Source organism: Fukomys damarensis, unplaced genomic scaffold (genome assembly GCF_012274545.1).
Source record: "Fukomys damarensis isolate Sample0158 unplaced genomic scaffold, DMR_v1.0_HiC HiC_scaffold_16, whole genome shotgun sequence".
In the NCBI taxonomy this organism is placed as follows: domain Eukaryota; kingdom Metazoa; phylum Chordata; class Mammalia; order Rodentia; family Bathyergidae; genus Fukomys; species Fukomys damarensis.
Genome location: NW_022900928.1, coordinates 59710248 through 59729153, shown reverse-complemented (window position 1 = coordinate 59729153; position 18906 = coordinate 59710248). Strand labels below are relative to the sequence as shown.

At 41.3% G+C, this 18906-nt stretch overlaps 1 protein-coding gene across 3 annotated transcripts in view; it reads right to left on the bottom strand.

Moving 5' to 3' along the window:
• Positions 1-839: 839 nt before the first annotated feature.
• Layn (layilin) overlaps positions 840-18906 on the bottom strand; it is an 18481-nt gene continuing 414 nt past the window's right edge. The window contains exons 2-9 of one of the 3 annotated variants that reach the window (XM_010610673.3): positions 18759-18872; positions 18108-18131; positions 15520-15817; positions 10935-11092; positions 6792-6824; positions 6100-6183; positions 3638-3743; positions 840-2068 (exon numbers count right to left, since the gene is read on the bottom strand). In XM_010610673.3, coding sequence (XP_010608975.2) covers positions 1705-2068; positions 3638-3743; positions 6100-6183; positions 6792-6824; positions 10935-11092; positions 15520-15817; positions 18108-18131; positions 18759-18843 — 1152 coding nt within the window. In that variant the 5' untranslated portion in view covers positions 18844-18872 and the 3' untranslated portion in view covers positions 840-1704. The remainder of the gene's footprint in view (positions 2069-3637; positions 3744-6099; positions 6184-6791; positions 6825-10934; positions 11093-15519; positions 15818-18107; positions 18132-18758; positions 18873-18906) is intronic. The other 2 variants (XM_010610674.2, XM_010610675.2) reach the window with 2 other exon arrangements.

Here is an 18906-nt window from a genome sequence, read left to right as displayed (position 1 = left end):
AAAATAGTGAGCTCAAGGCCAGCCTGAACTACATAAAAATAAGACAAAAAGCAAGTAAGCAAACAAACAAAAAGCTAAGACTGTCTAGGTACAAACAGGAGAAGATCTGTGCGTCCCAGCAAAGATAACACTATGACAAAGGAAAGATGCAGAAGATGAAAAATTCTGCTCTGATTATAATCTTGCTCCCTTTTCAGATTAAGGATGAGTCCTTGGTTCTAGTTTTACTAATATAATCAAAGTCAGCTACTCATGATTCACCAGCTTCTGTTTACTTGTCACTACCATATGCTTCCTTCTTCCTAGGCAGCAGAAATTCTTTTCAAACTAAAATTCACCTCCACTCAGGAGTGTGAAAAATGAGTTCAAGAAACTTGTCAGGTGAAATGTTCGGGCAATTTGACATCAGCCTGAAAGATTCATTGTGCGTACTTTCGACACACATTGGTTGCCTACTCAGCACAGTGCTTTTGTGGAAGTACGATGACAAGCTACAGATAGTATTCTCGCCCTCACAGAGCTGGACGTCTACAGAGGCCTCAGTTGGGAGTGTAGTGAAGGACCAACAGCATCTGTGAAGCAAAATGGGATCTTGGACATTAAAAAAAAAAAAAATCTGTCGCTCAGCCCACATGTTCATTGTTTTTTCTTGAAATGTTATTACTCCACAAAACATAGCTCCAGGGCAGGCAGGAGTAATGTTCCCTGCCCCAATAAGGCAGATAGTTGAGCAGTAAATATTATCTGCTACTTTTTATATTGCTTCCATTTAATTTAGAACTCCATGTATGAGACTAGTTGCTAAACTGTTAATAAATGAAAGAGGAAAGATTAAAAAGACAAGATTATCAAGCTGATAGAGGGGGATGGGTATTGATTTAAATAATGGCTTTCAGGCCTTCACAGTGTGCATGATTGGTGCTAGGCCGGGAAACTTCCCTCTGGATTTGGGAGTAAAAGTGTTTGAAATAGTCAAGTCCCTAAAACAAATGTAGGATTATTATAAGTCATATGTCAATACTGCAGTAAAACATGCAAGCAGAACAATGTGTAGTATCAAGGGTGGGAGTATAAATAAACCTAGAAAAAGAGACGCAAATTTCATTTTTAGCTTCAAAAGTATTACCAAGTTAAGATGTCAGGAGAAAGGAGAAAGGGCTATAGAAATACAGACTAATATTCTACTTCCTGCTTTTTACTTGATTTTATTCTTTGAAAAAAACAAAAACAAAAACCCCACATGTGAGAATTGCTGATGGGTAGGCCATCCTGAGGCTACCAGAGAAGATTTTGAAAAGATTTTGTGGTTTCTGTCTCTTTGTGATTATGTGTACTGCTCTACAGAACAAGGAAAACAGAACCTAGCTTTCCAAGCTCCACCATTCACAACCCTTCTCCTTGCCAGTTAAAGCACTGCCCCTTGAGAGTCAGAGGAAGCCAACTCACTGACATTTATTGAGATTCTATTATATGCCCAACCTTGACAAAGGTGGTTTCTCATGAGGCTGAGCCTGCTAAGTGAGAAGCTGGGATAAGGAATGCAGGCAAAACTTAGGGACCCAACAGGGGATAGTGGGGATCACATGCTCACCCTCAGGACCTGATCTGAGCATTTGCATAGACCTTCTAGCTCCTTATAGAAAGTAGGAAAAGTTTGCTTTTCATGACTTTCCTACTTTTGTCAGTTCAGTTTTTCCCCAGTGTCTAGTAACCATATATTTCATTTTCCACCCATCCAGACTCCTTGCTCCTTCCCCTTTGGTCAGGGGAAATTTCATAAATGTCATTTGTCACAAATCCACTCTCCACACTGGCCAGAGTGACAAACCCACTTTCTGAAGGATTCACAGCCATGTTTTCATAGTCACAAGATGTGTCCTTGGGAGTGGCTTCTCCTGAATTCAATCGGAATGAAATATTCTTCAGATCTGGACGAGGCTCAGCTAAGTCAGCTTCACTTTGTTTTCTTATGATGTTGTAAACTTCTAGATCTGGGCTGATTTCTTGGTAAGGAGAGGGCCAGATGGTGTGTTGTTCCTTTGTGCTAGGGTCTGGCTGCTCCTGTCTTCTAGGAGGAAAGGAAATCAAGGCTGAAAATTTGAGACCATGTGCTTCCTCCTGAAGCAAGAAGAATTAACTCCAAACTGTCACTAACCTATACTAACTCACCCATCTAAACCTCCCAGCCCCTGCTTTGAGGTGATGGGGGCAGGAAGAAACAAAACAGGAAATTATTAGTTCAAAGCAACTGTATATGTGTCATTCATTGCTGCCATGGTGTTATTATGGCTTGTATCTAGATGTCTTGCCAAGGCCTCATGTAGTCACAGGTGAGGCTTTTCAAAGGTGGCTGGATCTAGGGTGTATGAAAGTGGATTAAGGGTGTCTGGTACTAGATTAGCCCACTAATTGGCTTATTATAGTTCTAGGTAGGTAATAGGAGTCTCCAACCTGGGTGTGAGTGGCACCATCCAAAGGGCTTGCTTGTAGCCTGGATGGGATAAAAAGGAAAAAGAGGCTTCCTGCTTGCTGCCTCCTGCCTGCTCTGCCATGGACTGTTTCTCCTCTGTGGTGCCTCTCTGCCATGCCACCCTGCCTTGGGGACATTTGGCTATGAACTAAAGCTCTATACACTGTGAGGTGAAATAAACCTTTCTTCTTTTAACTGTGGGTATCAGGTATTTTGATCCAGCAATGAAAAAGTAACTAAGACACAGGGGTCCTAAGTGTGTTCAGTAATAGAAATGGGTATAAAAAAATACTACACTTTAAAAGACTAATTTTTAAGTGAAATTTAGTTTGTTCTAGTGTTTATATATGCCTATTGCATATATTTACTGTTTTAATTTTTTTTTTTTTGTACTGGGATTGAACTTGGGACCTTGCGCTTTCGAGGCAGTTGGTGGCATCACTGAGCTAAATCCCTGACTCTCTAATTCTTACAATAATCTTTTTAAGGAAGTTATGAAATAAAATAGGTTCTACATTGGAATCTTACTAATTCATCTCAAATTGATCATCAAAGGGAGTCAAAACTTAAATTGCCTATTGTAAAATGGGAATACTCTAGGCTTCTGTGTGTACCATGGTGATGGGGACTAAAAAAGGTAACTAAGGACAGTCATGCACCTAAAAAATGAGAGCACATGTTCTTCACCACAAACAGAGATTGTTCAGGTTACCTAATAGAGATTTTTGTAACAAGCTACTCTTACGTATTCAATTAAAAGAAAAATCAATTAAAGGTAATTTGGCTTTTTAATTTTGAATGAAGTGGCTCAGCTTCAGATGTTTACCAGCATGCTTTGGAACAATCACTTTTCATATGGCCCACTAGTGATTCTTTATTCAGTCAACAGACATTTTAGAACAAGGACTGTTTTGCTGGATGATACATGGATACAAAGGAAATGAATAACAAAGTTTGATCCAAACTCTTCCTCACATGCACAAAAATAGACTGTGAGATCACACTCTTAATGACAATTGAGCAGATATGCTTAGAGTGTCTGCATTTCCGGAGGGCTCCAGAGATTTTACTCTCAAATGAGCAGTGGTAATTCTTTAAAATTGCCCCAATTTTTAATGAAGTAAATTGGGTAATGAACAGGTTTACATTAATGAAGATTTTACTTGCCTCTTTCTACAGACCCAAACCCAACATATTACTGTGGTGACCACAACGAGGAGTAGGAGGAGAGGAATACTTGGGATTAGGATGTAGGTAAGATTCAAGGCAGCTCCTGAAAAAAAAGCACATGGTCAGCATTGGTGATTTTTTTGGTGTGTGTGTGTTTTAAGTCTTAAAAGCATAGTCAATATAGGGTATTCCAAAGAGCACATTCCTAGGTAACAGAGTCACAGTTACCAAAAAGTCTTCTAGTTCCTGCCTGTCTTAGTGCTCTGAACAATAATGAAAATACATTTGAATTTTTGGATCTCTTGTAAACATTGAAAGGGAACTTTTGATAATTAAAGATAAATTCACAGAGAAGAGATTCTCTATTTCTTGTACTGCTTAGCAGACAGAGGCTAAGGGGGAAGTGGGACGCCTTTGCCTCTAAGGACATCCATAGTAGTTTGCAATGGTGGGGGCGGGGGTTGGCCGAGAAAAAGCAATGAGGCAGAGGTCTCAGTATCATTACCATGAAAGAGAAAGTCACCCAAAACACATGAATTAGAATGCAGAGCATTTCCAACATTTCTGACTTTGACCAGCTGGATTCAGTTGAGTTCTTGGACAGTGACTATAAAGAACACTTAGAGGTCTGCCTTTCTAAACTTTTTAGTCTTTTAAGACTTAGAACCAGAGATCAATCCCTTGGAGGGTTTAAAAGGAATCAAGGATTGAAAATTAACCCTTTCTTCCTCTGCAGATCCAAGATTCCCACCATTCACAGGCTGCTGCTTTTACTTTTTCCTGTGAGGCTACAAACTTGACACTCAGAAAACAGAAAACACACTCCAAAATCCATTCTGCATATCACTATAATAGCAATGAACAACAGAAATGCCACCTACCTTTGCACAGCACTGCTCTTTTTTCAAAGTATTTTTCACACATTATAGCTATTGTATAATAAAAATTTTGGACCTTGTTACTGATGGATCCTGAGAGGGAGGTTCTAAATCCTTGGAATTTTCCAAGTAATGGGAATGGCTTTGCTATTTGTGAACCTCTTAGGTGGTACCAGAGTTTATTGAGGAAGATGTCTCAGAATAGGTGCTAGCCACGCCAGAAGGACCCACCATGTGATTATAAGGTGGGAGCTTTGAGCTGGGTGGTTTTATCCTGACTTTCAGAGACTGAATTGTACCATAGGACCGATGTTCAGATCATTCATGCCTGTGTAATGAAAGTCTAAAAAAACAAACAAACAAAAAAACAAAAAAACCTCTGGACACCAAAGCCCACTTGAGCTTCCTGGTAAGATTTTTATGGGGTGAAGATATAAAAGATCTCCATATAGAACCCTCCTAGACCTCACCCTATGTATCTTCCTTTGGCTATTTTTGACTTGTATTATGTATAAAAAAAATACATAAATATGTTTTTTTTCTGAGTTTTGTGAGTTGTTTTAGTGAATTACAAAGCCTGAGAGGAGATTATATAGGCTCTTCCCTGGATTTGGATCCAGATGGTTCGGATGCAGGTGTCCAGAGGATCCCCAAACTTGTGGCTGATGTCTGAAGGGAAGACAGTTGTGGGTTGTGCCTTTAAGTTGTGGGGTCTGTGTTAACTTGGGTGGTTAGTGTCAGAATTGAATTGCGTATTATTTCATTTTATGGACACAGTAATTCAGATAGGTAAGAAAAATGTTGTTACTTCCATTATGCAAATGATTAAACTGAAGTACAGAAAAATTAAATGTTTTTTTAAGTTTCCCAGTGACAAAAACCCAAATTTTCTGCTTTATACTTTTTTTTTTTTTGGTACCAGGGATCAAACTTGGGTCCTTGCACTTACAAGGCAGGCAGTGGCACCACTAAGCTAAATCCCCAGCCCTCTTCTTGATACTTTGAGTGAGAATAAGTTTGAAAGTCCATTAGCATAATCACCCCATTTTCTTTTACCTTTTGATTGTGACTCTTTTTTTTCTGGTACCAGGGATTGAACTCAGGACCTTGCGCTTGTGAGGCAGGCACAGTGCCACTGAGCTACACCCCCAGCTCTTTTATCTTTCATAACCTAACACTTGAAGTGTTTTTGTCTATTTCCTCTCTTTGTTTCACAAGTGAATATTAATCACAGGTGTTACACATCAGGCATTTTCCTGCTGTCATTTCTTTATATCTACTCTCTCAGTCCCTGTTTGATTCCATTCCTTGTGACTCATGGGTAAGTCACGAGGCTTTGCCTTCATGCAGATCTTTCACCATCTGACCAGTTTGATGTCCCTAACTATCGTATCTAGCTCCATATGCAAATTACAATAATGAAATCTAGAATTTAATACAGACTTTTCAAAGTCCCAAGTGCCTTGTCTAATTTCACTTTTAAGGAGTTGAGAGAAAGAACAAGCAGGAAATGTAACTATGGGTAATTTGTGATCAAAGGAATCCCATTGTCTATTTTTTCCGGGCAAGTTCTGTGCATACCTTTGTTTTCTGTGAGTGTTTCTTTGGCATCTTCTTTCTCTGTTTCTTTGGGAAGAATGGGTGTTTCTGGCTCTGTTCCCTCACCTGGAGAGAGACATATAGACTTGAAAATGTGAAGAAAGGCACTGAAACCCAGATATGCTCTTAGGTCATGTCATGTTTGAAACGGGATGCAAAAATGCAGCACCAATTTGATCTATGACATTTATAAACGTAGAAAAGTGAAGGGTTGAATTTGATGCTGTGAAGGTTTGTCTTCATCTTGTTGAGATCCTTGATGCCCAGGATCAGACAACAAAGTGAATAACAAGAAGCTGGTGTTGAGCTATATAAAGTACTAAGGTGCCAAGGGAAAAGTCCTTACTGTTGGGACCACAAGTAATCAGTGTGGCTCATTTCTTGTGTTATTAGATTAAATTATTCCCTTCATATTGTCAATAATAATAAGTAACATCCCAAGATGAACTTGTAACTACTACTTTTCAGCTGTGAGAGATGTGTACAATAGCAGAGAGTAAGAATAAAGAAATAGTCATCATGGCTGGTTGTGGTATAGACCTGTCCAAATTGTCTGGGTTGACATCAGTGATCTTTCTGCTGAATAATCTGGCCTAAATGTCATATAGTTGTAAATTCATGAAGAGAGTGTATGCAGCAGCCTAAATTAACCAAAATCTTAGAAACAGCCTTACCTCCAGGCCTTGTAAAAGGAGCTGTTGATTTTTCTGCAGCAGGAAAAAAAAAAAAAAAAAAAAAAAAAAAAACATAAAAAAAAAAAAAAAAAAAAAAAAAAAAAGAAAAAGAAAATAATAACTAGATTTTTTCTTTCATCTGAATGAAATTAGATTATGACATCCATTTCCAGTAAACTATTTATTGTTTCCAGATTATTTACTGTTACCAGATACCAAGGGTTAGTTAAGTCAAAAGAATTACTTTTTTTTTTTTTTTTTTTGCTATGGGGGATTGAACTCAGGACCTTGTACTTGCCAGACAGGTGGTGGCACTAATGAGCTAAATCCCTGGCCAAAAGAATTACTTCTGCATAAAGACAAACCAACCCCTAGCTTTAATTTGGTGCTTTTTATTTTTTTAAAAAAAGGTATTTAAAACTTTTACACATGTGAATTTCCAAATACACAGAAAAGTAGAAAGTCTGCTGTAATGAACCCCATTGAACTGTCAGGCAGCTTCCACTCCTATCAAGTGCAGTTAAGTTAATGCAGTTTCAATAACTCCTCCTCCCTCTTTACATTTGAGCTGGATTATTTTAAAGCAATTCAAGATTATTAGTGGATACTGGCGGTATGTTAGAGAGGAGTAAACAGCAATCTCCAAGCAATGAAAATAGTTGAAGGACCGCTCAGCCCAAAGGCAGAGAGACTGGTGATCAGCTGTGAGTTATTTTACATACTTCCAAGAGCCTCAGGAAAGTGAGATTTCAGATAACCTAAGTCAGATTTTTTTCCCTTTGGTTGACCTTTTGTCTTGGCAGTGAGTCTTTTATATAAATCAGATCCATGGGCTTCATAGGAACAGGGGTCTTAAGGGTGAAATTTTACAAATCACATTCTCAAGACTCAGATGTCAAATCTATTCTGGTTTCATTCAGAAACTTCCAATCATGTGGGGGATAGAGCTGATGCGAGTATATTTACATAAGTCAAAAAATCCACATCTGTAATGCCTACTATTTGAGAGATGGGGATTTAGCTCAGTGGCACTGTGCCTGCCTCACAAGTGCAAGGTCCTGAGTTTGACCCCTGGTACCCCCACAAAAAAAAGATTCTAAGTGTTTTATGAGGAAGGATAAGTTCAATCTTAGTAGCAGCCTTATGAGGGAGCTTCATTATTATTCTGGCTTTGTACAAGAGAAGACCAAGATTGAGTAATTTGCAAATTCAGTTAGTAACTGAAGTGGGATTTCAACCAAATGAATTCAAATAAAATTAGAACAGTAGGGAGACAAACAAAATTAATACAGTAAGGGGATGATTGTGCTAGGTTGTGGAGAAGCCACAGCAAGTACTCTCGTCCCTCTAAGGAGCTTATATTCTACAGGATGAACAAAAATCTATATATAGAGAGTATTAATTACCATTAATTTCATATTACATTAATAGACATAGTATAGCCAATAACATTCCATGATCTACTTGTGTTGTTGTCTTTCCAGAGTGCAGAATCACAGTAAGCATGGCCTAAGCATACAATATTTACATCAGTCTCAGCATACTCATCTCTGAGCTTCCGATTAGTTTTTTCTTTAATTTTCCCTAAATATTCTTGTGCCTTTAGAAATAATCAACTGTTTAGCTCTGGCTAGCATGCCACCTATTCCACATGGCCACATGCTTGAATCTAGTTTTAGGAATAATATAATTCACCCAGTTCCTTGCCACTGTCATAAGAGGACAGTGTGCCATCTTGAGGGAACCATATAAGTAATCTTCCTCTTGCCCATCGAGTGGTTAGACATATACATTTGCAGACCGAATGCCAGCCATACAGTGAAACCTGGAAACAGGCAGATAAAGAACTGTGTGCAGAGAAGCAGCTGTCCCTAGTTTTGAGGGATCCTGAAATCTTTCCAAAAGAAATTAGTTTTTTAATTTTTCTATTTTGAAATAACTTTAGGTTTATGAAAATTTGCAGGAACAGTACAAAGAATTCTTGTCATTCATTTTGTCATTTTGCCACATTTCTGTATCTACCAATTTATTTCTATATCTTTACCTATATGCATGTATTTATATGTACACATACACATATATTACACTTTTCCAGAGTAAATTTCAGACATTGCACCTCTTTATTCCTAAATACTTTAATCCATTTAAGAAGGGAGACAGGCATTCTCTATATAACCACCATACAATGAAATCAACATTAATATAATATTTTTATCTAATCTACAGACCTTATTCAAATTCTGCCAATTCTCCTAATAATGTCATTTATAGAAAATCATCATTTTCACTGTCACCACTTCCATCATCGTCATGGTCTAGGATCCAATCCAGGATGATTTACTGCACTTAGCTGTTACAAGAGAGGGTGATTTCTAACTTGATCCTGAGGGGTGAGGATGAGTTGACTGGGAAAGGGTGAAAGGTATTCCATGCACAGGACACAGCAGTTAAGAGCTCCTGGAGGAACAGCATTGAATGCAGGGGTGTTGGAGTAGGATGGAGTAACAGTGTGGAAAACTGAGGCCAGCGGAGGAAAGGATCGGACCATGATGATCCTTTCCTTGCAATGCCAAACTGTATGAACTTATTCTGAGGATAAGTGGCTACATAAAAGCAATATGTTAGTTCTTCTCCATACACCCACCTCCCTCTATTAGATCTATTCTCTGTGTCCTGAGAGGCTGGTCTCTATGAACTATTTTACTGGGAATCCCTTGTCCTTTGGTTTTTGAGTCAGCCAATGGGAGGCAAAAACAAGAGATCAGAGGGTAGGAGGAGAGAAAGGTCACTGTGTTTATTCTTCATGACCTTTCTATGTCAGCACAGGTTACCCGGTGCTGCGTTCTGTTGGGGATACACTGCCATCTCCTACTCTTTGCCTGCACTTCTGAAAGTATGCCTTTTATTGTAGTCTCCTTATTAAAACATTTGAATATATCATTTTTTTTCTGTCCAGAACTCAATCTAAATGATGCAGGCAATAGCAAAAGTCATGAAGAATATTATTTCTTTTTAGAAAGGTATCAAGTTAAAAAATAAAAGACTGCTAAGCAAATTTCAAAATTTAATATTTCAGAAAATGATAAGGAAGTGCACACATTGAAACCACAAAGCTAATAGAATACAATTAACAAAAGTGATGGGAAACTAGTTTGTAACAAGTGTTCTGCTCTCACTGCTTTGAGAAGGTGACCTGCTAACTAAGCCAGTATGTCTTTAGAAGCTCCTGCCTGGGACAACACTCTATAATGGGGAAGGCCAGAGAATTCATTTGATGGAATAAAAAGAAGAAAAAAAAATTCTTCAGCAGCAAAAATTGCCCCCAAAGCATGGTCCAATTCAAACAATTTAAAAATGATAGTATTACTTGTCTCAAACTAGATATAACTAAGTCATTCTACTACTATCAGGAAAGAATGCAGATTTGGGGCCAAGCAGTAAGCTTCAGGGAAGAGAGAACTTCAGGGATGGATGAAACCAGCTGAAGTTTAAATCTAAGTTTATTAAAATAAAGGAGTCTGGGAACCTCAGAAGAGTGATACTATGGGCTTATAGCCAATTCAAAACCTTACAGATATAAAAGCAAATCCAAGTTGATTTTTCTAGGCATACACAGTGGTAATGGTCTGGGGAACTTAAGCTTGTTCATCAAAGCTTCTGCGATCTCTGCCTAGTACCAGTGAAATTGGTGTATTTTACCATTTGCCTACTCCGGTCATTAGTGTGCTTCCTTAAGCTCCTAGAAAATAATCTCACATGGCTGTTGGAGGATTTGTAGGAGAATGGTCAAGTTATTTCAAATTCCTACAAGCAGTATCACATGTGGAACAAGTAAGAGTTCATGTTTCTCCATGAAGATAGCTTTTTCTCTCTGGATAGTCTCTTAAGTTTTGCTTTATCACACTGCTATTAGATCCTTTTTCATCCCTTCTGTAAGCATCTGATAACCTTTCCTTTGCTAGAATTACTCCTGAGTGAGGAACTGAGCATGTCTATTTATAAGAATCCCCAAAGTGTAACATTTCTGGCATTTGTAATAAGCTTTCTTGGTGACCACATAACAAATTCTTGGCACTAGCAACTGCTTACGAAAGAGAAAGGAGGTTGCACATTAGTCACATAGCTTGGGAGAGAATTCATTACCATCAGAATATTTGCAAATGAAATTGTTTTTCATGTTGCATCGGTCGTCATTCCACTGGAACATGTAGGGGCCCCCAATGCCAGCTGGTGCTGATGGCTGATGGTACATGACCACGCAGACCTCGCTGCCACAGGAAGGCTCATCCACGTACCAGTTCCTGCAAGAAAAGGATCAAGAATGGAGGCAACTGGAGAAACATATGCCAAGGCTTCCAAGCCTGTTTTCCTACCAGGTTCCATTGAGTTGTGAACATAAGATTCTACTTCAGAGCACAAGGGGGTGGGATGGGAATTCAAGCACTGCCATAAGCAGAACCACAGGCCTTCTAATATTGACATCACAATTAATCAACTGCCATATGGTATATCTTTACAGGGAGGACTATATTACCTTAAGATGTTTGCAAATTAATTATGAGGAAAAGCAGCTAGTAGAGTTAGACTGCATAATCTCATTTCTGTCTTGCTTTTTGCTAATTGTGTTGTTTCTCTCTTTTAGAGATCAGATGCAGTGAAGAGGCATGATGTATCTCATCCAGAATGTGCCCTGCTTCCATCTCTTCTGCTTTTCAACAGCCAAAACTGCCTTCCCAGCCTGGGAGGTAGATAGAAAGTTCAGGCATCTGATTGAGACATTCCAAGATATGGAGGCTGTCAAAGCAGGTAAAGGCAACAGGGCCACCTTTTAAGCCATTTCCACTTGATCAGGCTGGTAACACTTTAGCCTCCACTGCCATGCGTCTTATCTTTGCCTCTCTACCTCTCTGAATAAGTGCATTCATAACCTTAGCTCCCCTTTCCTGAGGTACCTGGAATTAAATGGTGCTGCCACCTAGTTGGGTATACAGGTGGCAGGTTAAAGCCTCAGATCCCATATGGCAGTGCTGATCAACCTATGGCATGTGTGTCACAGCAGGTGTACAAAGCCTTCTCTGTTGGCACACAAGCCAAGTTACTCCAGCAGTCAAACATTGGATAACAGTTGTTTTTAAATCTAAAACATCAGTGTTCAGGTATAACTGCAGTGTTGGCACTTTGTAATAAATGAGTTTTGGGTTGTAGCTTGGACATTCAGTCTCTGAAAGGTTCTCCATCACTGTCATAGAAAGTATAAATCTGCAAGCACATAACCCATGCATTACTCTGTCTGGGTCAGACTTTGTAGTTTTTCTGGCTTCCCATCTGAGCTGTTTCCCTCCAGGGATGGCATCTTGCCCTGAAATTCAGACTACTTAGTTGGGCACTGCTGCTTTGCCTCACTCTTGTCAGGGCCCCTCCTAAGCAAAAAGACAGCTAAAAGAAAGGTCTCCTGGTAGCACTAAGTATGGCTCTGCTTCAGTCCTGTGTTACAGTCTGCCAAAAAGAAAATCGTTTACCCACCAGTCATTTCCAGAACAGCTAAGCTTGCAATGAGTTCCCCTTGGACATTATGCCTGGACAGCTGGGGGCCTGATGAAGGCTGAGCTTTGTACCTCATTAATTACCTCCAGCCCCTTTTCTAACTCCATTGGCCCTCCTCACTGACCTTAATGGTTTCTCTTATTTAGTCTCAAAGATAGATGGAATATTTTGGCTCACATATACTTTTAGGACTCCAGCCAGTTTTCAGACTCAGAATTTACTGATAGAGGGAGAGGCCAGGTGCCCAGGAGGAAAGCGACCTGTAACATTGTGGCATGTGCACATGATTACAGTTTCTCTTGTCTTTTCCCCAAAGGAGGCTGTGAGCATTTATTCATAACCATACACTGGATACGGGGGTAAATCCAGATATTACAAGGAATGTTTGACACAGGCTTTCTACTAAGTAAGTAGCATCAGCCAAGAGATGGTGCAGCCCAACCCACCTGACATGAGTTACACGACACTTAGCACAAGTTGGCTAGGCCAGAATTAACCCACTGTAAGATAGAAGAGGTTTATCCAGAATCAAAGGGCACTGTATGATTAGGAAGAACAGACTGCCCTGGTATCTACTGTTTCTGTACCAGAACTTTTTCCTCAGCTCACACATATAGTGCTTGGAAGAGTCCCTTATGACTAGCTGATACAGGCAGGAACTTGCTTCATAGCTAAGCCAAACTAAATATGGGTGAACAAGCTGAAGTGGACAACATCTGCACTGCCTCTCCGCTCAGAGGTGGCTTTGAAAGATAGTGGTAAGGGGACACTCTTCCATTGGCCAGAGCTTTAGATGATGCCTCTAGTTAACCACCTTGTGTGGAAATAGAAGTTATTGGAAGTTAGACCATATAAAGACTCAGGGGGAAAGGCAAATAGCATGGCCAACTGATGGAAGAAGAGTGGAAGATTGGGAATAAGGAAGTTTTGGATAGAATGATGTGCACAGATATATGGGAATGTACAAAAAAAAGAAAATTTTTATGTCACCTCACCAGAGAGCATCTATCATAGAGGAGGCACTAACCAAAGAGGGAGGCAAAATGACTCCCATGGTGATGCCAGCCATCTTGCTAGCAGCCACCCCAGCTACCTTAATACTAGTACAACAGATATATAAATAGAGTAGCCATGGTGGGAGGATGGAGGCTATGCATGTTCATAACATATTGGCTCCTAATCACCAAGACAGATCTGGCTACTACTACTGCCAAATGTTCAGCCTTCCAGAAGCAGAGAACCAATGCTATGTCTCTGACAGAGCATAAATACTTGAGGAGTCCAATATGGCACTAATGACAAGTTAATTACATTGGACCCACCCCTGAAAGGGACAATGATTCATTTTGGTAGGATCATTAGACTCTGGGCATGGATTTGCCTTTCCTGCCTCAGGGCCTTAGTCAGCACTGCTGTCCAAAGGTATACACAGTATTTAACCCATCAGTACAGGATTACAAATAACCTCTCATCAGACAAAAAGACCTGCTTTATATTAAAGAAGGTGTGAGAGTAGGTGCCTGGCCATGGGCTTTCTCAGGCCAGATCACATATTGCACTGCCCCGAAGCTGCCAGCTAGTAAGAGTGATGGAATAGCCCATTGAAAGCATGGATAAAGCATTAATTTAGTGGCAATATTTTGGGACAGAACATTATTATCCAGTGAATGATTTCCATAGTCACGTGTCTCAAAGAGTGAAATCCACAAGGTGAGAGTAAAGGGATGAGATCAGGAGTACCTTCACTGGTGGGGATGCACTTGGGGAATTTGTACTTGTCTGAAATGATGGGCTTTGGGTGTCATTAGTTTCCACAAGGAAATATAAGTCTTAAGATATAAGAGTCTTGAGCTATGAACCATGGCTGTCTCTTAGACACTTAAGATACAAAGACCAGCAGGCAAAGGAGATATCATTATCTTGGCAGATGGTAATTGACTTGAATCATCAGGAAGAGGTAGGTTTGCTGTCACATAGGATAGGCAGGGAGAATAGCCCTAGGTTATCTATTTGGCTATCTCTTGGTACTCGCTTGCTCAATTTTGATGGTCAGTGATAAAGTACATTAAGTCCAGCCAGAGAAGTGCATGGTGACTAGGGCTTGGGACTTTTCAGAGATGAGGGTCTGGGTCATGACACAAGGCCAGCCATTGAGACCAGAACAAGGTAGGGGAATCTGAACTGGATAGTAGAGGAAGGAGGTCAGTGGGTATCACTGGTGGCCCTGGGCCCAGCTGCAGTGATTGCAAATATAGCTCACCCTTTTAATCTTCATTGTTTAAAAAGATTCTCTCAGGAAGGGAAGCCATGAGAATACTGGATAAGGATGTGACTGACATAGTGGGTAAACAATGATGGATGCAGACATTCTGTTTTAAATGTAACATTCTTCATTCTTTTGACTGATTGATAATGATGCTAGATTTTTTTTAATAAATAATTTTTATAAATATTTATAAATATTTTTATAAATAATTTTCTGTTTTATGTACTCTCTGCTTAGGTCTTTTGCTGCTTTATCTTTATCCTTTGAGAGTCTTAGTGCTTTCTTGATTTATATAAACTCTTTATCACAAGACATCAATTCCTTGTTAGAGTTTTTATAGATATTTTCCCAGTCTGATATCTGTCTCCTAATTTTCATAATTTTTAATATTTGTTCACACAATTGCATTTTTTAGTGAGGGATGTTGTCAGTGGTGCAAGGATAGGGTGTGAGTGTTAGTGTCTTGGTGCTGTGGGTTTAGAGGTTCCTACAAACTGTAATCTTCCTAAAGTCCCCACTCTTGGCCAGTTCATGAGGTTAGATCTTGGGCTCTGATTTCTTGCCCATTACTACATTTTACAATGGTCTGGAGTCCTATCTTGACTCCAGCTCTCTTAATAGGGTTGTAGTCCAAAACACAAGATAGCCAGGACCACTGACTTCAAGCATGATGTGCCATTGAGACAATGCTGCTGGTCTTTAGCCACTTGACCAGAAGTCACCCAAGTCAAGGCTGAGCTCACTATCTTCACCACAGTGCTTTTGGTCAGTAGCTGTTACTATGCCCTGGTTTCTACCTGGCTCATTTTTCTCCCCTGCCCCATAGATCTGGCATCATGGATCTGGCACCATAGATCTAGCTGCCTTTTTTCCAAGTTATGTTATGAAAATTAGATGCTGTGAGTTCTATACACTTACCTAAATTTTGATGTGCTGCCATCAGTCCAAGCATAAAGATCTTGGCAGGCCGTACTATTGCTTTGTTTCTCTTCATGCCTTCTGAGCCCAATCCAGAAATCACCATCAGATGCCAAGAGGTTTTCAATGAACATGTTTATCAGTCTCTGCTCATCTTCAGACTCGATGCTGACTAGCTGGCCCCCATCCCTCCTGCAAACTTCTTTGGCTTCCTCATAGTCAAGTCTTCGAGAAGTATCATGGAAGTAAATGACTTTATAACAAGGCTTCTGTGTCCCTCCCCGGCAGACCAGCTGCCCTAGAGAAAAAAAGAAGGCAACCTGTTTCAATGTCCAAAAAAAGTATACCAGGATAGGTAATGATGCTATTTCTGGGCAGCAATTCTGATTACTCTTCAGCAGACTGTGAACGTGTCATTTAGGGTTTCCAAAGAAAATGAATACTCTATTTAGCATAGAGTTGCAGTCATTTAAACTCTGATGTCTATATTGTATAGGAACACCATGTTTTTTTTTCTTTACAAATTCTTGAAAAGCAGATATTGCTATCTTTTAAGAGAGAGGTTGATGAAGATTGATGGTTTCACCTAAGACACATAAATAATACTTTCAAGCCATGAGGTAATCTCAAGGGGTTAGTGTGTCTTGAAGTAATTATCTTTGTTAAGTGGTTCCTTCAGGTAAGAGAGATATTCTGAGGTGAGGTATGAATTCCTTTACCTATGTAGGAGGACTCATTTGCTCAATCTCTAATGTGAGCAGAAGCTTATAACATTAGATCTATGGGGTTTTCTGCTGCTGACAGTTCTCTGACTCAGAGAAACAGCTAAGGTGTAGTGAACTTTTCCATGAGAAGGGCTTTATATTTACATATATATCTTATCTCACTTAACCCTCACAACCAACCTCTGATGCAGATATTGTTTTTATGTCCCATTTTATAAATGAGAAAAGCAAGCCTCAGAATAACCAAATAATTTGGCTAAGATCAAATTATTAGCTATCAATGGCATTGTCCAAGTCAGAACACAGATATGATGTCAGAGTCACGAGCTATACTTCTGGCTCCCCACTTCACCCCAAATTTAGTTCGCATTGGGAGTCTATGTAATGTGTCTCATCTGACTGACATCTCATGGGCTGAAAACCACTGCAGAAAAAATGAACAGGATTTTTACCAAGAAGTAACAAACTATTCATCAGTACATGCTGTCCTACTTTGTGTCTGGTGATTGAAGGCTTGCTGCAACTGGTATCTTAGTCTCATTCATTATTCTTCTTTTCTTCCTTGTCTTTCCCCCTTTTCCTTCATTACCCCTTTATTCAGTCAACACTTATTGAGCTAGGTGCTGAGAATACAGAAACAAATGCCAGTTCCTAGTCCATGGGAGCACATAGTGTTTGTGGAACTAAATGTACAAAATGAAGACCACATTTCAACAGGGAGAGTAGTCCCCTGCAATGAGACAGCAGAACTGTGGGCTGTGGGTGTTAATTGCTACCACAGAGTCGGGGGTGAAGGATTTTGGTTTGGGAATCTCTTTCCAGAACTTCTGGAATGTTCTCATTTTCCAAACATGCTTTGCAGTAGTGGAAGGAGCCAAATAGCTTTCATTATTTCCAATATTGCCAGAATACAGGGCAAAAGGCCACAGACAGTTAACTACATTATGGGAAAGAGTACATACAGATGGTCCAGAAAGCTCCAGTGAATTTTTATTATCCATTTCTTCTCTCATCACTTTGATAAAGAAATTCTCAATAAGAAACAATTTGGAAGTGTCTTGGACATTCTCCCCTTTCCTGACATTAAAAAAAAAAAGACAAAGCTATTGTTGCTAAATAGAGCAACTCAAACTGGATGGATCCACCAGCAAATTAGGAGGGCTCAAAAGGAAAAGGATGTTCTCCCCAAGAGATGTTCCAGAGAGGCTGTGGCTGAGGGGTGACCTGGGGGAGGAGGATGGGATGGCCAAGATTCTGTGGTTCCTTTTAAGTGGCTCCAAATCAGTGTAGGAAAGGCAAACGGGCCCCAGGCATACTCCCAACTCCTGGTGACTAGCATAACACAAGTTGGAGTTGAATTTACTGGCAGCCCTCACTTTTCCATGCCGGATTGTCAAGAGAAAACATAACACCTTAGTCGAGTTTCCTGTACGGTCCAGCCTGGGCCACACATTGCAACTCTGCAACTAATGCCAGATTGAGTCAGAGCTGGAAGGAGGCGGAGCGCCCACTTGGTTCTCCAGCCTTCAGGAAGCATCTTTCTCCTCATTTGCAGGAAGGGGAAAGGTGGGCGGGCCTTCTGCCCCCGCTACCAACAAGTACCGAGCCTAGGCAGCCCAAGGCTAAACGGCTCAATTCAGTTGCTTTCCCCTTTTGCTATCCCGCACCCCCACCCCCAATCCTGAAACCAACTTTAGATTCCTTAAATCAGCCTACAGCTGAGACGCCCAGTTGTTGCCATTCTCCTCGGTCCCTCTGATAAAGCTGTGGACTGCCAGAGAAGGGGAGCCGAGGAAAAGGCACGGATATCCTCCCCTTAACATGCAGAACAACTGAAAGAGGCAAGAAGCCAAATCACAGTACCTCTTCTAGGGTCCAAGTCCGAGGCTGACGACACGAAGGAAGGAAGGAAGCAGAGTCATTCCCTGGAGTCAGGCGGGGCGCGTCCCGCGCTCACTAGGCTGCCTTCGGGATCTCTAAGCGCTTTCCTTTCAGGCGCTGGAACCAGCCGTCCCCCACCCCCCAGAAACTGGGAGTAGCAGGCAGGGGTCCAGAGCCCCACGCCGCCGTCTGCGTGGCTGTTTCCCTGAGTGAGCAGTAGAAGGGGGTGAGTTGGTGAGCCTGCCCCGGGAGGGCATCTTCCGCACGACAGAGCAGCGCTCAGTGGAGCGGGCCGAAGGGGCTCCCACCAGAGCAAGTTTTGTTCACTGCCCCACCAGACGACGTCCTCCGACCCACCCGGGAATGCTGGGCCGGGAGCAGACTTGAGCCCTCCAGGATACTGGGGAACTGGGCGCCCCAGGAACCAGCTCTGGCCTCAGACGGGAGCAACTGGTCCGTGGAAGCCGGGCCTCCGAAAGGCTGGGTCCAGGGACAGCGGTTGGGAATACCCAGCGGAGGGCCTTCAGAAAGGTGCAGCGAACCCTGAGGAGGGGCAGCATCAGCTGGGGTGCAGTGGGTGCCTTTAGCCTAGCCTCCTCCGGCCACAGCCTCCGCCCCTGCGCAAGTACTCACCGCTCAGCAGGCGACCCTCCGTGCCCCGCAGCCCCGCCAGCAGCCCCACCAGCAGCACGGCCTGTAGGACCGCGACCGACTGCATGGCCCGACTTCGGAGCGCCCTCTGACACCCTGCACTTCGTCGGTGGAGCTGGCGGGGGGGGGC